This window comes from Notolepis coatsorum, assembly GCF_963971535.1.
Source record: "Notolepis coatsorum genome assembly, chromosome: 5".
Taxonomy (NCBI): domain Eukaryota; kingdom Metazoa; phylum Chordata; class Actinopteri; order Aulopiformes; family Paralepididae; genus Notolepis; species Notolepis coatsorum.
In genome coordinates, this window is record NC_140169.1 from 127,798,004 (window position 1) to 127,813,501 (window position 15,498).

Sequence of the window (15,498 nt, forward strand, 5' to 3'; positions counted from 1 at the left end):
GGAAGTAGGTGTGCCAGTGTAGCCTAGTTTCCAACAGTCATGAAATACACTCCAAATACAACTCCAAAACTTTTCTGTAAACATGTTGTGACCTGTGTATTTACTTTGACATTTTCTAAGCAGATATATACTCTGATATAATTTTTTGCTGAACCACTGCTGCCTGGGCACAGTGATTTCATCACCTCAAAAGCCCTGTTGATTTTTTTTAAATAAGCACTAGACTGTTGGGAACTAGGCTACACAGGCACACCTACTTCCAGTGAATGACGCTAAGCTACATAGGCTAACTAAGTTCCCTAAGCCTAATGCTTGTTCAGAGAATAAAATTGTATGCATCTGCATCTAATTCCAGGGTAGATGGCAAATAAGCTAATTTCCCCAAAAGTTGGCGTGTTCCTTTAAATCAAATTAAACCTGTTGCTACATCAAGTACAAACAAGGAGCGCCACTTAGTGACTAAAACATGGCACTGCAACTAAATAATAAACACAAAAATATAGTAGGCACATTTGTGACTATTACAGTTACCACCGGGAGACAAAAGTCTCCCATTGTTGCGCTTCTTCCCAACGCTGCGCCCCATCCTCTTCTTATGATTCTAGCCTTGACAGTATCTGAATCATAGCAGTGGCGGCTGGTGCTACGTATAGTAGGAAGGGCGCGGGGGGTGGGGGTGGGGGCTGAAATCAGTTGTGCAATAGTACATTTTGGTGAGTTTGCGCCGTGCGTACTGCGTTGTGTGAGAGAGAGAGAGAGAGAGAGAGAGGGGGAGAGAGAGTGTGTATGTGACAAATAAACCTCTTGAATCTTGCCATATTCAATCAGTTTCAGTAACTACAGAACAGTACATATTGTAATAGACTCGCTTGTTGTTGTTTTGTGGTCCGGGCTTGAATTTTCCATGATAAAAAGTGTCCATATAAATCCATTTAGTTAGATCCAACACTGCTAGCACAAGCTAAGCTAACTCACAATCTGAAAATACTCCTGGCTCCCCCTCAAGCATTATTTTCTGTCTGTCGACTGAGTACAGTGGCGCACTGAGCTTGCTTCGAGCGCTAGAAAACGCGCCCCCCAGACATCATATTTGAAGACCCTAATAGGCTACATTTATTTGCTTGATCCATTTACATTGGCTGTGAAGATACATTAGCTGCAGTGACGCCCACCACTGTGCGCGTTAAGTCTATGCGCCCAGGCTTGGAGGTAGATGTCACGTCATCAGGAGAGAGTGACGTGAATCACGCACAAAACAATGATTTATATTTGATATATTAACGTTATTGTGCATTTTAAACACAAACATACTTAAAATGTGTAACTAATTATTATTTATTTTAAACATGTTTATTGTATTTTTAGAGTCCAAAATCAAAATCCAAAAAAAAATATTTCTTCTTCACCTTCTCTCTCCACCAGGGGGGGGGGCGGCACCCGAGCACCCTCTATGGACGAGCCGCCACTGAATCATATATATATAACTAGATGGTGCAAGGCGGAGTCTCCAGCGTAGTTCACCGGCGGCCATCTTGTCACAGGCAGCACACCCACTCATAACATGAATGTCTACGGTGCATACTGAAATAACCATAGCTTGCACAATTTTCAACCGATTTACAAACGGTATAGTTGATTACAAACGTTATTAACGTGGCTATGATTCATGATGCTTGGACATGTTGAAATTATTTTCATATGAAAGTCCATTATAAGTATGCAGTATGAAGCGGTCAGGTGGCGTAGCGGAGATTGCGCTCGTCACCAATGCAAGAGGCTGCAGTCTCGACTCCCGGAGTCAGCATTGCCTTGGCTTGGGCTGATCGCTATACTAACTCGTTTGGCTGGGTTAGGGGGAGGGAAGCCGTGGGTGGGAAACTGGCGTTGTGGACAGCGACGCCTACAGGTCAGGTCTGGGCACTTGCTCAGCGGAGGCAGGACTTGAGGAAGGCAGCGTGACCTCCCACGCGTTACACTTCACCAATGAGAGCCCTCGCTGCCAGGTGAGAAGAGAGCCACTGGCTGTCGCCGCACGTGTCGGAGGAAGCGTGCGGATACTTCAGGGTTCCCTTGTACCGACCAGTAGGAGAACATGCGCACAACAACCAGGTAGGGGGGGGGGGGGGGGGGGGGGGGGGGGGGGGGATTGGCACAACGACTAAATTGGGACGGGGAGAAAACGGAGAAAAAAATCGGAGAAAGAGATACAAAACAATTATAATCAAGTATGCAGTATGATAACTACATCTCTGACGTTTATAACAAACCAAACTGTTGAAAATTGAGCAAGCTATGGTTATTTCAATAGTACATGCACCATAGACATTCATGTTATGAGTGGGCGTGCTGCCTGTGGCAAGATGGCCGCCATGTGGCAACGTCGGTCTCCATTGGCCAGCAGCGCGGGTGAGTCATCTAGCCAGTTTATATATGTCTATGATCTGAATAGTCCTGATGTGGGAAACCGGTTAAAACAAGCGCTATAGGGTGTATTCACCTTTCCATTCTGTTTGAGAGGTTCGATGGTCAGGCTGTCCGCCCCGATGTCCACAATGGTCCCCAGCTGGAACCCGTCTGTGGGGTGGGGTGCCCACACCGGCTTCCCATCCTCCATCTCACCGCTCGTCAAGCTCTGGAAAGCACAACACACACAGTTAGATGGTGTTATAAAAAAGGACATATTTTCATCAACGGAACAAAACTGATTGAAAAACATTGTTGAAAAGTGAACCCAGGCTCAGACTTTTCAATGGCTTATCTGTTGAATACCAATGTAATCTGGCAATAGTTTGGTGATCTTTCTTTAACAGCTATTTTGTCCAAAGTAGCAAGAGCAGATGCTGATGTTTTAATAATAATAATAACTTTGTTTTATATAGCGCCTTTCATAAGACCCAAGGCCACTTTACATATAAAAGAAAAATAACAAACATGGTGGACAGACACAACATTCAAAGTGGGAAATTAGGGGTTAAAGGCCAAGCTGAGGAGGTGGGTTTTGAGGATTTGAGGATCCAGAGTTGGGGTGTTGCAGAGTTCTGCGGGCAGGGAGTTCCAGAGGGTGGGAGCTGCCACGCTGAAAGCTCTGTCCCCAAAGGTCCGCAGTCTGGTTCGGGGGAATGGAGAGCTGACGAGTGTCTGAGGATTGCAGGGACCGTGACTGAGTGAGGGGGTGGAGGAGGTTTTGAAGTCTTTGTACGGTTTAATACTGTTTAAATGCCATCAGACCATGAGGCTTCCATCTTTATACCATCTGGTCCGTTGGTGAAACCCGTAGAAGGCCGAGAACAAATACTGTTAAAATGGATGACTTTAAATATGAATAGGCTAACACTTATGCTTATGCATTACGCTAAAATCACAGCACAAGGAACTAGGTGTTGGAACGAACTTCCCACCACAGTCAAGACAGTAGAAACACAATTTACCGCCATAGACCAAAATCACTTTTTCAATCAATATCCGATTGTAGTGCTAATATATATTATGTACTTTGCTACTATGTCTATACCACTATCTAGTATCTACTATGCTACTATAACTATACTACTATGCTAGTCTATACTACTCTCTACTAGGGCTGTCACTTTAACAACAAATCTAATTCGAAATTCGTTGCGGAATTGTCGACAAGTTCGAATTCCAGTGTAAAAATATATATATTTTTTTTTAAATACCTAATGGGCCAATCTCGATTACTCTCTTTGTCTGGGAACGCCCATGGCCAAATTCAGCCACGCCCCATTTTGCGTGACATCCTGGCTCTTTACTCTAAACCCAGCCGGAATTTGTCGTTGAAAGGTAGGTGATGTGAAACTATACTTATTTTAGAGTATATATATCAAATTTCATGAGTATTCATCTATATTTAGTCATCTAAAGACTATTAGAAATGAACGTATGTAACAGTAAGAAGTTGGAATATTTAGAATGTGTTTTGGGCGATGGTGTTTTCCAAGTAGGGATAGCCTCTATAATTGTTGTCCGTTAACTCCCTAGTTGCCCCAAGATAACATAAAATAGTTTGGCTATGTTGCTAGCCATATAGCCAGTGTTATGTCCAACGAAAATGGCTAAATACATTGTAATTGTAACTGAGGGGTACAATTCCCTGACTGTATTGAATAAGTATGGTATCATTAAACCACTACTGAGTTATGTACATTACTACTGGCCATACAGTACACAGGTATATGAGATGAACACACCCACAATAACACGGCTTCACAAGAAATACTGTTTAGAAGAATATTTATTAGCAGCACGAAGATTATCTTACATTACTTATCAAGATTGAGAGTTGCGCTTGTAAGGCGAAGAATGTGCATGAATAGGTCAAGAGCGTAAATCCATGAGCATATTACGCAGGAGATAATTAATACCACCTGTATCATAAGAATTATATATGGTACACTAGTAGATCAGCTGGAGATACTAAAGGGGTCCCTCCGGTTGTAAGCCAGCAGGGGAGAGGATTTGTCGGTAGCAGAAAGTCTGGGTCAACGAGGAATAAGGAGACTCCAGGTACAGGAGACAGTGCAATAATCCCTTGATCCGTAGACGAACAACAGCTATTCTCCGGTATGCAGTGCCGCATGGAGGAAAGCTAGCCAGCCTCAGAGTACTAGAGGCGGGCTCGACGTGGTGCTCCTCACAGGGTAAATCCCACACAACAGTGGGTGTAGACGATTCTCCGCTCCAACAGCTACAGGACCAAAGCAAATATAATCCAGCCGAAAAGGGCTCTGTAGTCGTCGGGTAGGTTATCCAGTGTACATATCCACACGGTTCTCGTCTAGGGCTCCTCGGATGACGGCACCAGGTTAGGCCGCCCAGCCTGGATAAGCACACTAGCTCGGTACGATGAAACGTTGGTAATGCTGGTCACTGTAGAACGGTAGCCGCACGATACACTATACATAATAGACTATTACTTAATAATAGAATAGGTCGAACTCGACGATACAGCGTTAAACTCTGACACTTCAGCTATCAATTCGCACGCGGTCTCAAGGCTCTATTTCGGGGCAAAACGGGCCCACTTCACAGCACGTTGTATCGTGGTGTGAGGCTTCAACTTATTGGGGTAACATAACTGCTGTATTCACCTGCGCCGTATTTATACGTAAGGTGAACAATCTAGTACCAGCCTTATTTCTGTCTCGTATTCTTGCGCAGAACCGGGCATGTCCAGACATGTCTTAGCGGTGACTTTGAACTAGACATTGGGGGGTATGGCCGTGGCGCCTAGGGGATCGCTGTCCAATAGGAGAACGAATATTATGGTCTGGCCTGTACTAGGTAAAGGGATATTCCGTGTATATGTACAAAGAATATACAAGGGATATCAGACGATATACAAATACTATAAAATATATCTCAAGTAATAAATATATATATTCGGTTTAATCTGACCCTTTGTAACAGTAATCTTAACTCATTCGGGGCCAAACACGTAATATTACGTGTTTCACCGCCAATACGCAATACGTTTTTTGATCCTTTGATCTTTTTCCTTTGATCCCTGTTCTAAACGATCATCCGGATCACTCTAGCCGCCCCTGGCTCATTTGCCTACGTTGAAATTGCAATGCCGATCGAATCTCACCAGGTGGCAGTATCACCTACCTTTTGAACTCTGATAGAAATGGATCAGGAGAGACAATGAATGAACTGGACTATCAAGACTCGCTCTGAGGGGGAGGAGCTCCTGCAAAGCAATCGCTAGCAGATCCGGAGGGGCAAGAAGAGGCCCACCCCGATTCCCATCACCATCCGAGGGGAGGAGGTGGAGGAGTCATAAGTTCCTTGGGGTACACCTGAACAATAAACTGGACTGGTCGGACAACACAGAGGCCCTCTACAGGAAGGGACAGAGCAGGCTGGTCCTTCAATGTTTGCAATAGACTGCTGCAGTCATTTTACCAGTCTGTAGTGGCCAGCGTCCTCTTCTATGCTGTGGCATGCTGGGGGGGCTACATCAACTCAAGGGACACCAACAAGCTCAACAAGCTGGTGAGGAAGGCTAGCTCCGTGGTGAGAGTCGAGCTGGTCAGACTAGAGGTGATGGCAGAGAGGGGGATGAGAAGGAAGCTGGCTGCTATCCTGGAGAATCCCTCCCACCCCCTCTACGACGAGCTAGTCAAGATGAGAAGCACGTTCAGCCACAGACTCGTACGCCCCCGACACTCGAGCATCGGACAGTCCTTCATTCCAGCGGCCATCAGGCTCCACAACAGTGGGCAGGGACTGCGGCCAGACATCCAACTAGAACTAATAGGAACCCAAGGAGGACAATAACACTACCTTATGCATACTGCACCTTATGTGAATACTGCACCTTATGTGAATACTGTGATACTGTGAATACTGTATATTTCAGTTAGTTAGATAGTAAATTATAACACTACCTTATGCATACTGCAACTTATGTGACACTGTGAATACTGTATATTTCAGTACTAGATAGTAAATTATATTGACTTATTTGTTTACACTGCTGTGTTGTTTTTACTACCTGTACCCCCCCCCCCCCCCCCCCCATCCCCCATGCTGCCATGATGCCTGAATTTCCCCAAGGGGATCAATAAAGGAATATATTATCTTATCTAAACGAGTAATCGCGATCGCAGATGGGATCATTGGAATTATTCTTTTTGGATTACCTTCTGGCTAAGGTAAGTAGTAAGTACCCCCTGTCTATTTTACCGAACCTGAAACATGTTTCTGTAACAATCACAGTTTCTTACTTTACCGGACATAAACCAAGCGTATTGTAACAATCGCATTTTTTCGGGTTAAGACTACCCCCCCACCCCTTGATAATTTTGTGAAGGCACATGTGTACATGGTATATACCTTTGATTTGGGAGTATTTGGGGTTTCAGGGGATCAACCAGAACGGTTTGGGCTTATTGCATATAACACGTTTTATCTCGCAATCTATGGAAAAAGACTGGATTATCTTGGAAATGGGCGATGTTTAGCATGTAATAAAATACAAACTAGTGTAGAAACAATTATTTTTTTACATATTGGACTAGAAATAGTGTGTCAAATGAGCCATACTTTTGTTCTATAGCTATAATAATATAGAATATACAATAGCTCCGCAAGGATCGTGAAATATCGTGAAAATGGTCATGAAAAGCTGGCACTAGACAGTGAAGGATGGGGGAAGCTTGTGGCGCTCAATGTGTTAAGCAGAGATCTAACTTTGTCTGACGTGATGAACGAAGGGGCGCAGAAATATTCTAAGAAAAAAAGATGCCGCATGAAAAATAATGAACTGTGATTTTGAGTTGTTTTTAACTTGACACACGGAGATCTAACATTAACGTTATGCTTTTATATGTGATTGTATCATTTCAATTTCCCTTGTGTTATAAAACCAAGCATTATTCAGTGTTATGAAAACTTCGTGTTTCCTTTTGATTATCATTTAATAACGTGTATCTCCTCTGTCCCTCTTTCTTTGTTTGTGAGGGGAGGGGGCTTTGTGGGGGAGGGGAGTAACCGATTTAATTTTTTTATACATAAGACTACCGATTCAGATTACTGAGGAAATGTGGGAGAAGCTGGTGTCCAAATGGGGTAAATTCTCTCGGTAGGCACAATCACAACTTATCTTTTACAAAGTGTTGAACAGAAGCTATTGGACGCCTAGTAAACTGGCCAGACTAAAATTAAGGGACAGTGACATCTGCTGGAGATGTGAGAAGGAGACAGGCACTTTACTACATATTATGCTATACGAATGTGAGAAGGTCCGGAAAATGTGGGATAAAATTGTGATATTCCTAAGTAAGGTTCTGAATGTGAAGATAAATAACTCCCCAATGGCATGTATTTTGGGTATAGTACCGAAAGGGATTAAACTGCCTAAATACCGGGGAATGTGGTAGAGAATGGCCATGATATCAGGATGTAGAATTGCATTACGACATTGGAAATCACCCGTTGATATTACTTTTAAAGAATGGATGGAACTAATGTTCCGGACAGCATCATATGAAAGGGTGACAGAGTCGCAGGGAGAGAGGATATGAGACAGATATGAGACAGTTTTCTACACCTGACTGAACGGTCTGGGGACAAATGATTAAGGTGGGATTACAATGGTATCAAGGATGAATGTGAAAAAGGGGATCTGATCTGATGGTACTTGTACTTTATATTGTATTATGTATGTATATGCATAGATTTTATGTCCGGATGGTGTATCTATGGAATGGCCACCGTCTCTATCACACTCTCATATGCGCATGTTTAGCCGCATACACGTATCTAGGATACACATATTCGTATGTGTACATAATAGATTTACACACACTCATATGCACAAGGCTGAGATATACATGCCAGGGGCACACATACATGCACATACTCATTTATAGGAAATAGGCATACACACACGTACATATACACATAGTTGAAGCATAGGCTCTCACTTACACATATGGGGGATATACACATACATAGGGGACACACACATACGTAGCTGAGACGCACATACATATACATACCTGAGATACACACTCACATAGGGGGCAGAGGCACACATGGATACGAGACACACACAAGAGGTAGGAGTACAGTCACACACCAGAAAGATGCACACACACACGTATGAGGCATGCACACATACTTATGTGATACACGTACCCACGTACATATATCTGAGACACACATGCATGCATGCTCTCATGCACACCTACATATATCTGAGACGCATTCTCTCACATGCAATATGGAGAAGGATGGCATCCCGATAGAAGATGCAGCACATACCTGCTCGCAGGTAGATCGGTCTACATGTAAAGTATGTGCATCAGGGATATATATGCACATGTATAGTATTTCTTTTCGTAAGTATTTTTTTAATTTCCATGTCAGTTTTTAATGTATTTGTATGAGTCTTTTACATGTTTTGTATGTTCTTACAAAAAAAGAAAAAGGCAAATCTTGGACGTTGCATATTGTGATGTGGAAAGATATGTGTTGAATATTGGAGAGATTTGTGCAAAAAAAAAAAAAAAAGAAAAAAAAAAAAATACTACCGATTCAGATTATGAGTAACAAGTTAGGGGCATCCATAGAGAGATAATATGCAGACGTTTTACAAATGTGTTCTCTCTCTCCCTCCAAGTTCCAATGAATAAAGTGAGCAGTGAGCATAGTGACCACCAGAGGAGACAGCAGACAGACACGGTAGGTTTGTATGTGCTTGTTTGTTTCTTTCTCTACAGGTGAATGAAGGAGTGTGTGCGTGTGCATGTGCGTGTGCGTGTGTGTGTGTGTGTGTGAGGCTGCCATGCTGAACTGGGTGAAGGTAAGGTTGTGTGTGTTTGCATGTCTGGTAATATTATAATTATATAAATATATAACAACCCTTCTTATTCTTATTATAAAATAATTCTTGATGACACAGAGTACCCAGGGAGTTCAGAACTCAGACCACAACTATAGAATAAAGCTCATCTGTATATTAAAAATAAAAATAAAACAAATGTTCTGTGGGTCTCCCTTCATTGTTAATGGAGCAGTTCCAGACTTTATACTTGATGACATCACACGTTTTGATTCCTACATCTCTGGTTTCTGGCTATATGAGAAAGTAGCTCATGTTCGCATAATATAACATCCTTGATGTGCGTATAACTATCGGCCAAAACAAGATCCTTAACACTTTCCCCGCCAATCACGTTGTACGACGTGTTTCAAGTTCATGCGAATTCTGCCAATCCACGGCGTACGACGTTATTGAGATCATATTTCATATTTTCGCCATGGTATTCATATTTCCCTTCACAGCCTGGTCTGATGCTGTGTGAGCCGGCACAACTCTGCAATGCTTCAATACTGCCCCCTGGTGGATGATCGGCGAGTTGCCAAACCGGAAATGGCCGGTTGGATATCGATGCGTCTCCTAAATCCGTCCGGCCACTCGCATATCGTCGCGGGACTCTAGCCACACACCGTGGATATGGATCGCTGCCATAACTCAATAATCGACATGATTTGGGTGTGTATTAGTATTATACAAACCGGAAATGGATCTACTCGATCCCCATCAAATAACTGGGATCTTTTTGCTCCAGTCTCATCGCCCAACGGTAAGAGGAGGCTGACGTCATTTTCAGCGTGAGTGTTTATTATTATCCATACAAACTGCTCTGATCTATATATCACCCATACTACATAAAGCATTTAACGACGATCACGGAATTATAAACGACCCCCCCCCCGTTCACCCGCACATGATCAGTCATAACGTTTAGGACCATGTACAGTTGAAATTTTTAATATAGCGTGGATCGGTAACAAACGGCATTTGATCATCTATATATGCATTTATGCCTATATCTCACGTTCTAGGAATTACTGCAGAAAACGGTCAAAACATATTTATATTCTAGACGGTATTTTCGTATGAATGTGTGAATGAAAAAGTAAAACGTACTTCCTACATCCTGAACGATAGATAATCGATGTTGAATGGGCCATAGTAATGTCAATTTAGCAATACAATTTAAAAAGTTATAGCCCTGCAAAGAAGGTGAACATCTCCATAGACTTACAGTACTGGCAGAGAATGGTATAAGATGCTGAAAGTGCGTGGCAGGGAATGTGTTAACCGGTTCACACAAACACACCACCACCACTTACTTACTTGCATGTCTCATTTAAACCAACCTCTCCAGGGGTTTGCTAAGGCCACCAATTATGGCTGTTAATGAGACTCAGTAACAGGCTAACAGCTGATCCAGTTACAGTGTGCAGTGGAAACAGTATGCCTTCCCTCGACCACGTCTTTATGCACTCAGAGCTTGCTGTGTCGTCCACAGGTAGTCTACAAAAAACACACAGCCCAAAGGAACGGTAGACCAGCGTCTGTGTCGTCCACATATTCTATAAAGACACACAGCCCAAAGGAACGGTAGACCAGCGTCTGTGTCGTCCACATATTCTATAAAGACACACAGCCCAAAGGAACGGAGGGGGAGGACCAGTGCTTGTGTCGTCCACATGTAGTCTATAAAGACACACAGCACAAAGGAACAGTGGACCGCAACACACTACTACCGTGTGTGAGGAAACAGGAAAAACAACCTGTAGCTGCCATCTCCTGTAACATGTAGTGTGTTTACATTCAACACCATGTCCTGCATTATGCTGTGGCTCAGTGGTTCTCCACTAAAAACAGAAACACCTGTTCACACGCAGGGGCCTCTTACATAGTCTCTTACATAGTCAAGCATGCAGACAGAATGGTGAAGTTTGGCACAAAATAACATTCGATTAATTGTTATGTCCCCCTTTTCAGGCTATTTAACTAGATTAATGATTGGACGGCTTTAGACTTCAAATAATCATTATTTCAATGAATTATAACTTTTGATAGGATGGATGCTTTGCAACCATTTCCCCAGTAGAACATTGCATCCGATTATACTGTGAGCTTCTCTGGGAAAAGGGCCATGTAATGTATCATGGTTGATCAATCATGTTGAAAACACCCTGAAGACAACGCAACACATTGCTATGTTTCTCAATACTGAAGTGATCAGAGAAATTATGGTCTATACTAGTCACATCATGCCAGCACGCTCTGAGAAAATCAAAAGGCAGCTCAAGGCAAACGATGCAGCCAGTGATCCATCAGTGCTTCTAGCAGCCAGCAGCTTGTCATGAGAGACGGACGCATAATGCAGGTCCCCATCATGGTTTAATTATTTCCCATTCCGTGTTTTATCACAACGTCCATTCTACACATTATTCTATTTCTGTGGAACCGTCCTCCTCTTATAATTATAAGAGTATCTCAAATGACATGATCAAAATGACATCACACACTCCCAACTCTTTAAGACTCAATACCTCAAACCAAAGGAATTTGCACAACCGTTTATAGTTTCAGTATACTGTACATGCCATCACGTTGGTTGGTGGGGCCTCAAGTTAAGTAACAACAAAAGATGGATTCAGCCAACAAAAAGTGGTTTCAATGAAAATAAACACATACCATGATGTCACTTGGGATATTTCTCCCAGTCCCTTTTTCCTTCTTAAGGTGGTTCGCCTTAGTTACAAAACGCTCTAAGATAACCAGAGAGATCTGTAAGGCTTGGGGATTTTATGTGATATGTTTTAATATCACACTTTCTACACTTTCTACTATAACATGCACTACTTTTATTATCTTTTATACATATTCCTATGTCTGCACTTTATGCATTGCTTTTATTCTGTCAACTGTATGCTAATTGTATGCCTATGTTCATTTTATGCGATTTGCTGTGAATCACTTTGAGCTGCAATCCATGTATGAAAGGTGCTTTATAAATAAAGTTATAATAATTATTATTATTATCACAACACAGCCATGGTAGTGAGTGACACAAAAAACATATCTGCGTATGTACTGAATGCAGCACATAAGTAGACATGAACTTAAACTAACATCATGATCATCCAACTCAATTAGACCATATGACCCATAATAACATGGCTCTCCTGTCATTTCACCAGCCTTCTACAGAAATATGATTGATGATAGATATGTTTTGAGACATATATGCTTTTATATGGTATGCAGTAGAGAGCGATAAGGGAGATGGAAGAGACGGTTGACATGCAACAAGAGTTGTATCCTGCGGACCCAGAGGGGTCAGTCGCCATGTCATTATTGTTGAGAATGGCAAATTAGTTAAAAAGGTGTTGATCTTTTGAGTAATGGAAAATGTAGCTTACCAATGTACCTGTTGTTGCGATGCATTGAGGTCCATCGTTTGGTTTTAATGCTTACAAAAACAGAATGTTTTAGTGAACCTTTGTAAGAGTAAAGTTAGACACTACATTGTGTGAGTACTCATATTACGGAGTAATGTTACATTTAGCAGATCAACATGGCCATCTGTTGTTGCCTATTGGGCTTTGCCATGTTCTGATTATTTGCAACATGTTATTTGCAGTATCTTTCTTTTCTGGACAATATGTCATTTTGGTTTATTTATTTCATTTAATAAACATTGTACATTTGCATAAAGCAAGCATATCTGGCCACTCCCAAGTTAATAAGAGTATTAAACATTGGAAAAATAAATAACCCTTTAAGGTACATTTTGAACATACTAAAAATAACTGATTAATCAGTTAACCGTGGACAATCATGCGATTAATCACAATTAAATATTTGAATTGATTGACAGCCCTAGTTAAATGCTTTGCATTGTGGGGTAGATTATGAGGACTGAGAGACATTATTAAAGAGGGCAGCCATACTTAACTTAATACAGTCCCCCATGATCTTGTGTTTTTTTCAATTCCTTAATCTTCACCACAAGCACACCTTATTCATCAAGATCATCATAATATATTTAAAAGGGAAGTACTTGCAACAACCAAGGAAACTAGAAAACATGGCCTTATACTAAGCAGATTCTTATCAAATCTCATGAACAATACTGCCAATGTCAGAAATGTAGCGTACTGTAAGTGTCAGGCTAAGTTTCACAATAAACCTAATACAAAAAAAGGTTAATGAGACAATCCCGTTCATCAGGCGACTCTCATTGGAGTTCTCATAACATTGTATAGAATTTGTTTACAACCCAATGTTTCTTGTTTAAGCTTTTCTCATTAAGGAGTAGGTTATAATATATATTCATATTATTATTGACCCATGAACATGAATGAGATGAGATACAGAGTTCATCATGTAGCCTAGATACAATCCAGCACAGGCTTTTGTTGCTTTGAATAATCAGAAAACTAGCCAAGGCCAAGTTGGGTCTATAATGTATCTCTTTGCTGCACACTCTGTGGCTTGATTGAAAATTCAAGAGTTCCCTCTTCACCAGAGGGGCATCTTGGCCTGCGGTCAAAAAGACAACTCCACAGTGCTCCAAGAGTTTTGAATGTGGGACCTTCATTCATTTAAAAATGACTCACCAAACAAACCAGTACTGTGCACAGCTGAGCACTAGACTTACACTGACAAACTAGAAAATTCAATTAGACTGCTAATCACACTATATACGTATCTATTTAAAGTAGCATACAAATGGCTACTTTATTTGGATGACCATCACTGCGATTCGGGAATCCTTCAATTTATTCAGGCATGGTGACAACAACATAGAGCAGTACAGATCAAAGGTTTCTGGTAACTTATTGGCAGGGCCGTGAAGCTCCCCTGGCCATGAATGTGATGCATACAGCAGGATTACATGTTGTTTACCTCAAAGTAGTTCAAGACCACATGAGGAGGAGGAGGGGCCTCCCCCCTGCCACTCAAAACCTGTAGCTTTTTCAAGCAACGGACTCTAATCTCAGCATGAGCTTACAGTACATTCTAGACTCAATGCAAATTGAGCTTCCCTAACAAATTGTATGAAGATCTACACAAGATGGGCCCAAATTACATCAGTGGTCATGACTAGGGACTCTAGGGATGCACCAACCGGCTTTTTCAGTCCCGATACCGATACCTGGCTTTGGATATCGGCCGATACTCATACCATTATCTGATTTTTTTTATATCCAACCCTAACTAACCTTACTGTCATGCACTTAATATACTAACCTACACTGTAGCACTCAACACTTTGATTGACATTGTTACTCAGCTGATAGAGTTGTACCCTTCCTGATGCTAGTCGTACAGAACTTGTAAGTCGCTTTGGAAAAAAGCGTCAGCTAAATGACTAAATGTAAATACCCATTGTTCAATTAATAAACTGTATGCCTCACTGTGTGGAAGACACTGGGATCATTCTTTTGTGCAAGGCAACATCAGGCTTGACTTAATACATTACTTTCCTAACTTAGTGAAACTAAATGTAACAATTTAACACATAAATGTACTGAATTGGAATTGTTATTTCTTATTATTATATATATATTATTTATAAATTAAATTAAAAAAAACGATAAATGATCCAACTATTTTAGTGATATCGGGGCCGATATCCGATATCAATATCGGATCAGTGCATCCTTAGTCATGACAAATGATTCCGATACTGCTCATTCCTGAAACCACATCAGGATATGGGATCAATTATCCAAGAAAGAAAGAAAGAAAGAAAGAAAGAAAGAAAGAAAGAAAGAAAGAAAGAAAGAAAGAAAGAAAGAAAGAAAGAAAGAAAGAAAGAAAGAAAGAAAGAAAGAAAGAAAGAAAGAAAGAAAGAAAGAAAGAAATTTCTAAAAAGAGAGAAAAGAAAGAAAGAAAGAAAGAGAAAGAGAGAAAAGAATATTGTTTGGATAGCCTTGGTTTCAGTGACCAAGGCCCACAGCTACTATCATAGAAGGAACCCACCTATCAGTGAACAAGGCCCACAGCTAGCATCATAGAAGGAACCCACCTATCAGTGAACAAGGCCCACAGCTAGCATCATAGAAGGAACCCACCTATCAGTGAACAAGGCCCACAGCTAGTATTATAGAAGGAATGCGTCTCTACATTTCGTAGCCGCATTTCTGCAGACCCCTCTC

At 41.5% G+C, this 15,498-nt stretch overlaps 1 protein-coding gene across 2 annotated transcripts in view; it reads right to left on the reverse strand.

Moving 5' to 3' along the window:
• Nucleotides 1-15,498, reverse strand: part of LOC311229139 (unconventional myosin-VI-like) — a 167,791-nt gene that overhangs the window by 110,447 nt on the left and 41,846 nt on the right. For both annotated transcript variants that reach the window (XM_084315167.1, XM_084315166.1), the window contains exon 2: nucleotides 2,498-2,632. In XM_084315167.1, coding sequence (XP_084171293.1) covers nucleotides 2,498-2,614 — 117 coding nt within the window. In that variant the 5' untranslated portion in view covers nucleotides 2,615-2,632. The remainder of the gene's footprint in view (nucleotides 1-2,497; nucleotides 2,633-15,498) is intronic.